Genomic DNA, 12,300 nt, shown 5'->3' on the forward strand with positions numbered 1-12,300 from the left:
TCTCCTCCTTTCCTGTTCTCCTCAATCCCCTCCTTTCATTGTCTAACCTTTATGTCCCTTAATTATTATATTTCCTTTTCCCCTCGGTTTCCTCTTCATGTCACCTTTCCTTAATTATCACCTCGCCTTCCTTTTTACCATAAGTCCTTTCCTCCCCTCTCTTTCCTTTCTTCTCTCCCTCCCTCCCTCCTTCTCTTTTATTTCATGTTAATAATACTCTCTTCTTGTCTCTTCTCCTAGCTCCCTTCTTATTATCCTTTCCTTTCCACTTGAATCCTCTCCTGTTCCTCTCCTAGGTGGGCGGAGCTTTGGCATCGGCTCCGCCCACATGAGGGGAGTGGTCTGCTGATGTAGCCGTGTTTGGAGCGCTGTTTCCCGGCCAGCCTCCCAGCTGTGACTCGCTGTGATTTCTTCCTCTGCCCGTCTCTGTCAGTCCCATCAGGGGCCTTTCCTCTTCTTCTCCTCCTCCTCGGCTGCCGCTCCTTCCGGTAAAAGATGGAGCACCGTACGGTCCTCCCCGCTCTGCTCTTCCTCTCCGCCGTCTGTCTGCAGCCGGTGTCCGCCGCCGCGGCTTCACGGACGGGACCGAAAGTCACCGAGAAGGTGGGTGAAGAAATCTGCCGCATTTATCTGCATTCAAATCTTATTCACGCGCAACCAGAGCATGGAGAGTGACCGTTTTACACTGCACCGGCACGCGCTCATGAACGCATTATTTTAGGAAGTGCTTAAGGAGGGGAGCTGGACCGGAACAGATGTTTCCAGAATATTTGAGACAGTACACACACACACACACACACACACAGACACACACACACACATACACACACACACACACGCGCGCACAGCTGTACACGTGTCCACTCAGACGGCCCTTAATGCGCAATGCGTTCGCCTGCGGGCTTCACACACGCGCACAGACACACACATACACACAAATAAAAGATACACACACACACACACACACACACACACACACACACACAGAAGACCTGACCTCAATATAAATATGAACCATGGAGGCTTCCGTAAATATCACTTTATATGCGTCACATGCTATAAATCGTTTCCACAAGGAGCCTAAACAATAAATAAACAAATCAATAAAGAGCCATTATAAAAACGTGTTTGCTTTAAGAGAGATTATCAACATGAAGAGTCGATGATAATAAAATGATAAGAAAACAAACTAGTAGCTTGAGGGGCTTTTTGCTCAAACTTTTCATTCAGGTCATAAACAGTAAGTACTGAGTGGAAGATTGTGATATTTAAACTTCATTTAAAAATCATCTTTACAATTATTAATTGGTCTGTTATTGTGATGAGACCCTTAATAAATAAACACTGAGTGAGGGAGTTGATGACAGATAGTGAGGACATGTTTACATTTACATGGTTATGAGCCTCATCCTGGTTGGATCATATTGGGGATATGGTGTTTACATAAAGACAAACCTGTGTTTTTATATCCCTGTATTCATGATAAATAGTAACATGTTTATGAGTACTGCGGCTGTGGCTCAGTGTTAGAGTCGGTCGTCTCTCAACCGGAAGGTTGAGGGTTCAATCCGTGTTGTTTTGCTGATACGTCACTTGCCTGCGCAGGTAGTCAGCAGCTATAATAAATAATAATAAAGTCATTAGGTCCTTAAAGTTGTAAAATGTAATGGCATCTGCATTCTGAGATATTTTGGATGCATCAGAGTCACGGGGCTGCGACTCCAAGTGTGCATGCTCGATGGGCCCGGTAACGGGGAAGATCCAGGTACTTTTACACGTGGAGGTCAGACTTAATTTTCTTCATGCACCACTGAGCAGCTCTCATAGGAATCAACGTGGCTCCGCCTCCAATAATACACCCATGGTATACATGCCACAGATCCCCGCAGAATCAGGTTTCACAAAGTTGTGATAATGGCTTATCTCGATGATGTTTACATGCACAAATACTAAAACGGGAAAAAACTGGATACTCAAGTCCAAGTAAATCTTCAAGTGAAGATCAGAGCTCTCAAATATAGACAACAACAACATTTCCTTGTTGTTGTCTTAAGTTTCTGTTAGTATGGTCCAAGAGCTGTAGCTATTCTTGTATTCCCACACCTCAGACTGATTGACAGCGTGTGTGTGTGTGTGTGTGTGTGTGTATGTGTGTGTGTGTGTGTGTGTGTGTGTCTCCAGGTGTTTTTTGACATCACAGTGGCGGGGCACGAGGTGGGGCGGATCGTCATCGGCCTTTTTGGGGAGGTCGTCCCACTCACTGTCAATAACATTGTCGCCCTGGCAACCGGAGAGGTAGGTAGGATGGTGTAATGCAATCCCCCACACACGTACAACCGCACAATATCGTACTCGATCATAACTGTGTTTTATAAACTGTACAAACACACTCAAAGTGTCGGTCAACTTGCAGGCGAGGACATCATACTCTAAAAACAAAAAAAGAGTTTCCATCAGGAGGACTTTTTAATCATCGAGGCATATAATCCATAGTGTTTAAAAATAATGTGTTATTGTTCCACCATACTGAGCTTGTATATTTAATCTCTTAAAGGAGCAATATGTAACTCTGACCCCTAGTGTTCAAAATAATAATAATAATCTTTATTTATAGAGCACTTTTCAAAAACAAGTTACAAAGTGTTTTACAAGGACAGCAAATATAAAAACAGGAAAATACTCTATCCCCTTTTGTTTTTAATTTTGCATTTGGAACCACCAGGAGACCTCTGCCCGAGGATCTCAATGTGCGCTTGGGTTTGTAAGGTAGTAAAAGGTCTGCTAAATAGCTGGGGGAAAGGCCATGGAGAGCTTACAATCAATTCTAAAACACACAGGGAGCCAGTGTAGAGACGCTAAAACAAATGGGTACTGCAGTCTAAATTCTAAACATTATAGAGAGCAGATTCCCCCCCCCGTCCCCTCCTCTCTAGAGTCGATGCTCATGCAGGTTGCCATGTGGTGGACACTGAAGCTTCAGTGTTTATCCAGCTCTGCATCGGTCTGTAAACCTTTCTGTGTTCTAACCTCTCTCCATTTTTCAAAAGCATCTCCAATATTGATCCTAGTTTGAGCACGTTTCTGCTCTTGGAGCTTATTAGAAACATGCAGAGGCTTTTTAGGTCGGGTACAATCACTTCTATCTGAACCACTTCTCTTGACCACTTCCATCGCTGCAACACCTGTTGGTTTGCCGTGGTAATTGTATCTTTTTTTTTCATGTTTCTGCAGAAAGGTTACGGCTACAAAGGGACAAAGTTTCACCGAGTCATCAAAGACTTCATGATCCAGGGAGGAGACTTCACGGCTGGAGACGGAACCGGAGGTGAGAAACTAAACTCTGAAGTTTTACAGAAATCCTTTTACATGAGAAACATTTCTGTAAAAAAAAACAAAAAACAGTGAAACATTCACAGAAACTCATCAGACTGTGTAACCCAGCTGTTTAATCCCATTCTCTGTGTGTTCAGAACCTTTTTATCGTTACACAAAGTTTTGACTAAACTCACAGGGCTGTCACTCACATTAGTCAGTGATTAATGGTCTCTTTGTGCTGCAAGACTCGGCGACGTGTTTGTTCACGTTACATTTCCTGTTAACTTCATCCAGGTTAAAGAAGAACATATTAAATAACTTTTAAGGTTCTCTTTTTTTCATTTTAAACTGGTAACCACCTCAAAGTGACCGGATTCTTTCTCATCCAGGTCACAGCATCTATGGGACAACTTTTGCAGATGAAAACTTCAAACTGAAGCATTTAGGAGCCGGCTGGGTGAGTTTATCCGCCAATTTCCACAAACTGTGCACGACCATGGTCCGTCAGCGCCACGCACTGCGGCGCCGTTCAATCCCACTCTAATTAATGCTCGTATGCCCACAGCACGCGCTGCGGTCCGTCTCTGGAGCGAGCCAGCAGCGCCACGCCGCTCTGCTCTGTCTCAAACACGCACCAAGTCTAGACAAGCACGCGTAGATCAAATCGTTACAGACGGGAAAACAGACACGGGAACGCACAGATCATCGGGTCAGTTTCAAAACGAAACACGATATACAGACTTTACGTCAAACTAGGGAACCAAATGAACAACAAATCAACCTCAGCAAGTCAAAACAACATGTTGTTTGCATGTCGTTCTCTTGATTCTCACGTGATCTGGTAGTTCTTTTGTCATCTTGAGAACCTGTGACAGAAACGACCACGGTGGTCTAAGGCACACACCATCGGATGGAGCAAAACCGCGGCGCTGACAGAACGCAGTGTGTACAGACTGTGTGGAATTAACCAGTAAGACGTGACGCTGACCTCGTCATTTAGATATAATGAGCCAAAAATATTTTAAAGAACTGAATGATTCTTCTGTCGAGCTACCTATGTGATGAGGGCTAACGGTAGGGTAAGCTAGCTGAGTGAGCTGAAATATACATTTGATGAATGAAAATGAGCGCTGTTTGTGTGCGTGTGTGTTCATGTACCAGGTGAGCATGGCGAACGCCGGTCCGGACACAAACGGGTCTCAGTTCTTCATCCTGTCGACCAAAGCTCCGTGGCTGGACGGGAAACACGTGGTGTTTGGTAAAGTTCTGGACGGCATGGTGAGTGAAAACCTGCAGATGTTTCACACGTTCTGCTTCTGACAGTGAAATAAAAACACTTTAAACACAGTTCAGTCACACAATCCAGACCATGAGGTCAGACTGCTTCCTTGTTCTGAGCTGACTTCCTGGTAAGAGTCAGACTCCGCCCATACAGGAAGTATTTAGCTCAGGTAGGGGTAAGGTGGGAGGAGTTATTTATGAGTCTGGCCCACTTTTTGGGTCGGGTATGGCTGCATCCTGGCGCTCTCTCGTCTGTGTGCTCTTGGCTGTGTTCTCTCGTCTCATGAGCTCTGGCGCCCCGCTTCTCAAGAAATTAACAACGGCAAGTGCACTGGGTCAAGAAGCAGTTTACGAACTCGCGCATTAATTAATATTTACAGTCTACGATTAAGTCAAGTCAACTTTATTTATACAGCACATTTATAACAGCCGAGGCGGACCAAAGTGCTGTACAGTAAATCAGGCAAAACATTACATCCAAAACATCATAAAGACACGTAAAAGCAAAAATTTAAGTAAACTAAATTAAAACACAAAACAATAGTAAAAGTTCTAGTAGACACTGCTGCTGGGATAAAACACTCAACTAGAGATGAAAGCCAAGGAAATCCATTAATTCAAACATTACCACCGCACCAAAAGAAGATAAGAATGTAGAAGATGGAGTCACTCGCCCAAGGTTTACAAGAAGCCCAAATGAATGAATGAATGAATGAAGAGACGTTCAAATGAGTCACGCAGAGGGGAGAGTTAGAGCGACGTTTGTTTCAACAGCTGAACCGACGCTGCTGATTGAGCTGTGTGTTTATATATAACTGAAAAAGCACATATACATATAGAATGGCAAAATTGCTTATTTTTTATTTAGTCTTGAATGTATAAGTACGACGGAGGATTAGGGCCACGTTACATTTTTTTTTTTTTTTAATTTCGAGATTAAAGTCGTAAATTTACAAGTTTAATCTCGAAATAAAAAAAAAATGGCCCTAATCCTCCGTCGTATATAAGCACCTAGTATGTTTGTAATATATCACATGTACACTACATGTATGTTTATTTCCAGAGCTTTATGTTGAAAATTAGAAGCTCAGGGGGCTCGGCTTCAGGCACACAGACGAGAGCACACAGAGGAGAGTAGCCAGGCTGCAGCCTTACAGTCTAGGACTTTTTAAAGAAGTTTTCTGAAATATATCCTATTCTAAATCCATTAGTGCATGAAGGAGTCTTTACTGCTTTAAGGAAACACTTAAAGGTTCATTTGATTTCACAGTTTATTATCGATCAGTTAAATCAAAGCTGACCAAAAGTTCTCAACTTAGTTTATTCTCACAGTGCTGATCTGCAGGAAATATATGAACAGCAACAGAAAATAAACAGCTGAACAAACTGTGATGGTGAAATATATCGATACAAATTCAAACTTTATACTTTTAAAATTCAAACAACTCTACTAAACAAACTAGCTGCTTGTGCTATCTGCAGAGAAATCACAATAATGATCTCTAAAAATGGAGGAGGTTAAACAAAATGGAATATTTTCAAGATGACCGAATCAAAGATTTTAAACTGGGTAGTATAGTCCAGAATGTGAATACATAATCTATAATACACTCACAGTAATGGAGAAATAACAGCCCTGTTTGTTGAAGATGACGTCCTATATAAAACATACTCTTAACATACAAACTTTTACATTTTATTCGACTCTATGGGCGCACACACACTAGCAATGTTGTCCGTACCTTGCTTAAGCACGATTGCCCCCCCTCCCCATTCCCCCGCTGGCCTGCACTCAAACTGCTCCAGGACTAACTGGGCCTGAGCACGGTCACCTCTTATACATGTGTAATACAACACATGCATGTCTTTACGTAATTATGAAGCGTGCTGAGTTTACAAGACAGGCGGACTCGAAAGTAAATAAAAATGAAAGGGACGCGTCCCCACATCGGAGAACAACACAGAGAACATGACAGCTACTCTACTGACTTTGTGGCTTATCTTGGGTCATGTTAGTCAGATACAGACAGAACACCCCGAGATTTCTCCAAAATTAAGGCTGTCCATGTTGTGTTCCCGTGCTTGTGCTCATGCATGAACTGTACCGTGCTGAAGCACACTTCCAATTCAAAGCACCACGGGCTTGAGCACGGAATGGGACATTCACACTAGTTAAACTAACTGAACTTTAGGGGTGGACTTGGGCACGGTACAGAATGCCTGTTGTAAGTCTAATCTCTTTCTGTGCGTCTCTTCTTGCAGGCTGTGGTTCACACCATCGAGCTCCAGGACACAAACGACAGGAACCTGCCGTACACCGAGTGTGTGATCGTCAACAGCGGCAGGATCCCCGTCAAAGAGCCCTTCATAGTGGAGGTGGAGGGCTGGTAAAAGACACCGTACTGTAAAACAAAGACGGTATACTAGAGATCAATCAGAAGTCGTGGTTTCATCGTTTTCAGTTTCATATCGTTACTGTCTTTGCACTTCGACATGCAAACGCTAACTAGCAGGAAGGGCTCGGAGATGTTTTCAAACATGGTCGTTTAAAACGTTACTTGGAACTTTCTCAGACTTCTTTTGCAGCTAATGTAGCCGCCCCCTACTGGCCATCAGAAAGAATGCAAGTTTAAGGCATTTTGCTAACCTTTAGCATTAAGATGAAGCTTGTGACATGTTAGCATAGGATGGCTAATGCTTCCATGCTAACAAATAGGACTTCTGATTGATTTCTTCTGTACGCAGATAAAATATAATGTCATTTAGATACAAACAGATAAAACACAAAATGATGTCTAACAGTTGTTTTGAAAGGAGGGAATATTTTTATTAACTTAGTGACATATATGAAGACGTCCACTCGTGTCACTTCCAGCTCTGAGTTGAATGCATCATTCATCATCAAGAAGTTCACAAACATCAGCACGTTGAACTATTCACTACGCTCAGGCTTAAAACATATCTCTAAAATGTCACTTTTTGAACGAGATTCATGTTTGACATGATGCATGTTTACAATTTTCAGATTTTTGTGGTTATTTTGACCTTTTTAGAGAATCATGTAGCGTTTTAGTAGAGCCCGACCGATGAATCGGCCGATGTTAGCATGTCCAGTGACTTTCGGTGTCGGCTAGTTTTATCGCAGATATGACTAGATTTATTCACCATTTAAATAGCATTTCATTTGAGTTTTATTGTATTACACTGGCAGTTCTCTTTCACCAGCAGAGGGCGCTATATGGATTACAGTAAGCATCATCACTCTCCTGAGTGTAAACGAGGATGCACGTACACGCTCAGTTCATTTCCAGTTGAGTGACCGTCTTGTCTTTTCCACAAGTGTTTGATTCACATTTAATCAATCAATGTGATAAATGTATAAATCTATATCTATCTATCTCTTTAGATCAAACATATATCTAAGAAAGATGTCGGCCGATATATCGGTATCAAATTTTTTTTCTCCCTAATATCGGCCCCAAAATCGTATCGGTCCTTATCGGTCGGGCCCTGCATTTTAGCAAGGGTAGCGAGGTGGATGTTTTTAGATCCTATTAATTGTGATGAGGTTAATGTGTGACATTCATTTAAAAGAAGGATTTATGATTGATGGAGCTGGATATATAAAGTCGGGCGTACACTGCATGATTTCAAGCTGAATAAGACCCACATTTTTAGGGTTAGGGTGGTGCTTTGTTAGTCGTGCAGTGTACACTGAGGCACGACGTACGATCACGTCCCGATCAGCTGCTCCCAACCTGTCATAGGATTTTCTTGCATGTTTGAAATTTTGCTCATACGACTGCACAAACTCACACAGTGAGAGCAGAGCCACGAGCGCCCCCAGACTACTTTTCCTGATTGTTCCTGCACAAAAAGTGACAGTCTCCGAAATCACCATGGCAACAGAAGGCATGCCTTTTTAATTCAGCTTGTTAGTTAGCTTGTGTGATGCCGGTATGTGTATTTGAGCCGTGCATATGAGACATTTTTAAATGCTCCATCTTGATTTAGAGGGTACTTAAAGCGTATTTGAAGTGAGCTCTCAAGTCGTGCCCGACAATCAGGTCGTACAGTGTGAGCACATAAATCGTGAGCTTTTGTCGTGCGTCGTAAAAGAATCAGTCGTTCGGTTTGAGCTGACATCTCACCACGACTTTAAAACAATCTCACAGTGTACGCCAGGCTTTAGGGTTCAGCAGATAGTGACACATAAATGTCAGTTTGATGTCAGTGTGTTCGGTATTTACAAGGTTCACTGTGGTTTATGCTAACGGTTTTAACGTTAGCATTCATGCATGTTTAGCGGGTGGTGCCAGTTAGCATCAACCCTAAAAATACAAAGAAATAATGAACTGTGACTCAAACTAGCCCCTCGTGAACCTCCGAGTGCCAAATCGTTCTTTGTTTGCCACATTTTTATTGCACTTTCTATGCATCTAATCCAGAATTATATCAAACATATGCAACAATAAACAAAAAAACTGTAGCAAGGGTCGAATGGCGTTGTAGCACTTTCTATTTATTTTGTAGCATCATTAAATTCTTTCTCATGTTTCAATATCTTCTCCTCTGCAAAAACGACAGCACAAACTGCACTGGAGGAAATGTTCAGAACGTGCAGAGTGGTGATCGACACTGATAAATTGTTTGTTATGCTGACTAACACGAGGTCAGAGATGTCATTCTGTCTCGTTACGTTCGATCTTTTAACACGTGTGGTTTATACTGAAACTGTCATTTGATCAAAAGATGTTCCGACTGATATCCCTCACGCCACTAAATCGATGCAACATATCAGATTTTATGTTTTTCATTGTTTTTAATAACAGCAGAAGAAGAGTGCCAACAGTTGTTGTATTTTCTACATTAAACATGATGCTGTTGATCAATGATTTCTGCGTCTGTGTTCTGTTTTTAATGCCTCACTTTTGAAGTTGTTCAATTCAAACCTTTATTTATTTTCAAGAGGACATCAAGGTTTCCCTCGTTTCCAACGCCATCGAGATTACAAGCATATTAAAAACAAGCACAACAACAACACTTACAATCGATTACAAAAAATCCAGTAAAAACAGCTACAACTGGAAAAAAGTGGCTAGACAACAAATTCCTAAACTCTGCAAGAGAGGGAAGAACTCCAATATTTAGAGTTTGCTGGAGGATGCTCCACAAGTTTGGAGCATCAAAAGAAAACAGATTTACTGAGTTCAGTGAAGCTCGAGGGACTTTAAGAACGAGGTGATCAGAAGAGCGATGTGATGTAAGGTGGGAGTGTAGTATGTCACTGATGGAGTATTAAGGCCAAGTAAAAGGAAGTTAAATAATCTGAGATTTCAAAAAGTTTAAAATTGACAAAAATAAAGTGTGAAATTTTGTGTGCTCCATCGGAAATAGACTCGCAGCGTATTTGAAACAGAGCAAAGTGTAGTGGTGCTGGTGGCACGCTCTGGAGACGGACCGCGGCGCTCGCTGTAGCTGTAGCGAACTACGGCATGGAGTATGTGGAAATTGGGGGGGTGACACTTCAGTATCAGGATCAGAAATGTGTTGTGTACAACCACAGTTGTAACCCTGCTGAGTGTGAAAATGATCCAATCACTCTTCTTATCCGGCCTCTAACTTTGCCCTGCATAATGCAGACCCTTCCTTGTCTCGCATTTGTACCACTTAGGGTCTGCAGGCCGCGGTTTGAGAAGCGTTGGCGTTAAACGGTGTAATTATGGTCGGTAAAAGGTGAAGCTGCAGAGAGAGAGGCGGAGCGCTGACAGCTGATCTGTGAGCGCTGACACAAAACTGCTGCTAATGAGAACTACAGCTGGTGATTTGTTTCCCCCTGTTCTACAACACACACACACACACACACACACACACACACACACACAGATACAAACATATAAACAGATACACACACACACACACACACACACACACAGATACAAACATATAAACAGATACACACACACACACACACACACACACACAGATACAAACATATAAACAGATACACACACACACACCTTCACACACTCAGGGGAGGAAAACATCTCCGAACACAAAGGTCAGAGCGGAGCAGAAATCTCTGGAGGGAGACAGGAAGTCGACAGAAAACAGTGAAATGTTTCGGCGTGTTCGCTCGTCTGAAAAGTCAAACCTCCACAAATTAAGTAAATAATCCTGATTTACGCCTCTGACTCGCTCCGCTTTACTCCAGAGCGGTTAAAAAGGTGAGCAGCAGCGTCACGCTCCGGAGAGCTTTAAGCTCTCTTCATTTTGAAATCCCTACAAAGGTTATTGTGTGCTTTATAATCTCCTCTTCTAATAGACTTGTGCTTTAGTTCTTGGAGCTTGTTTAGCTCAGTTGGTAGAGATGGCGCCCGTACAATGAGGCTACACTCCTCGCCGCTCCGCTCGCAGGTTCAAAGCTGTACCATTTGGTGCATGTCATTCTGTCTCTCTTCAGCGTTCCTATCAATAAAGTCGTACAACTGATTCTGAAGTCTGGCCGAATATCCAGCACAATCGTGCCTCGTCAGTCGTGTAGTGTACACCGAGGCATGACGGCCAATCACGGCCCGATCAGCTTCTCCTGACTGATTGGATCGTTTCAGGGCGTTTCAGAGCTGATTCCCAGACTTTTCCTTCCTGATAGTACCTTCACAAACTGACAGATTTGAAAATATAAGATACGTCATGTCGCTGGTGCAGCCCAGCAGCAAAAGACAAGATAAAAAAAAATATAAAAATGGAAAAAATACAAACAGCAGAAATCACCATGGCAACAGCACGTTAAAGCCGTCTTCCGCGTCCGGTCAAGAAAGAAACGTTGGCAGGAAGTATCTGCAGACCAAAGAGGATGTGGGTACAAGACACGATGTGTAGGAGACATAACGACGGGGAATATCAAATATTTGGAAAAGAGCGCCGGTGACGTCAACAGCCCCTTTCTGAAAAGATGAAAGATTTCTGACTTGAGCACTCGGAGCGGCCACACAAAAAACGACAGAGCGCTCCAAAGACACTTGGCGCTGCACTTTTTCTCCAGGCGGCCGCTTTCTGCTGCAAACGCTCTCTACCCATTTTAAACAATTGAAAAAAGACTTGGTGGACACAGGGACTTTCTGAGTTATTTTTCACTAATACTTCACACTTGTTTAATTAACTGAACAATCACAGCGTTGCTGACAGTCAGTTTAACATCACAACCTCGAAATACTATCTATCTATCTATTTATCTATCTATCTAATGTAAATAAAAATGTTGCTATGCTAAAAGCAGCTGTGAGAAATGACATTTTCTGATCCTCTCTGCTGTTAAAACGTCTCAGCTGAGTCTGTTGTTGTTTTATTTCTCCACCAGGTGAGACGGACGGACGGACAAACCGCCACTTTAAGCACCCGCCTCCTCTCCTCAGCACGCTGCAGAGAAACCCCGCTCCCGTTTGTCAGCCCACATAACAAGACTGTCTGCAGAGAGGCCAAGACGGAGGGTGGAGGAGAGGGGTTTACGGAGGACGAAAGGAGAGAAATAGAAAGAAGCGATAGAGAGACGCAGAGAGAAAGAGACAGAGAGGGAGGAGAGAGAGAAAGTGGTGGTAGGTTTTTAAATGGTCCGGAGGGAAGCGTGTCGGGGAGGAGGAGGTGAAGAAAGAAGGGGGGAGGAGGTGAGGAAGGGGGGGGGGGGCTCCCACAGCGACTGCTAGT

The 12,300-nt window shown here is 43.0% G+C and overlaps 1 protein-coding gene across 1 annotated transcript; it reads left to right on the plus strand.

Moving 5' to 3' along the window:
* The first annotated feature begins 331 nt into the window (after positions 1-331).
* ppic (peptidylprolyl isomerase C) lies at positions 332-9,491 on the plus strand. Its single transcript, XM_061039177.1, has 7 exons — positions 332-603; positions 2,182-2,295; positions 3,232-3,325; positions 3,705-3,772; positions 4,477-4,593; positions 6,859-8,305; positions 8,417-9,491. Exons 1-6 carry the CDS (start codon positions 496-498, stop codon positions 6,985-6,987), a joined length of 630 nt encoding a protein of 209 aa, XP_060895160.1. The 5' UTR covers positions 332-495; the 3' UTR covers positions 6,988-8,305; positions 8,417-9,491.
* The last annotated feature ends 2,809 nt before the right edge of the window (positions 9,492-12,300 follow it).

The sequence above is a fragment of the Labrus mixtus genome, chromosome 5 (genome assembly GCF_963584025.1).
Source record: "Labrus mixtus chromosome 5, fLabMix1.1, whole genome shotgun sequence".
Lineage (NCBI taxonomy): Eukaryota > Metazoa > Chordata > Actinopteri > Labriformes > Labridae > Labrus > Labrus mixtus.

Bases quoted from the DNA above. Each gene is read 5' to 3' on its own strand.
- ppic (XM_061039177.1), top strand. From the start codon at position 496: ATGGAGCACCGTACGGTCCTCCCCGCTCTGCTCTTCCTCTCCGCCGTC. The intron at 2,296-3,231 runs GTAGGTAGGATG...ATGTTTCTGCAG, and splicing joins TCGCCCTGGCAACCGGAGAG to AAAGGTTACGGCTACAAAGG. The intron at 3,773-4,476 runs GTGAGTTTATCC...TTCATGTACCAG, and splicing joins AGCATTTAGGAGCCGGCTGG to GTGAGCATGGCGAACGCCGG.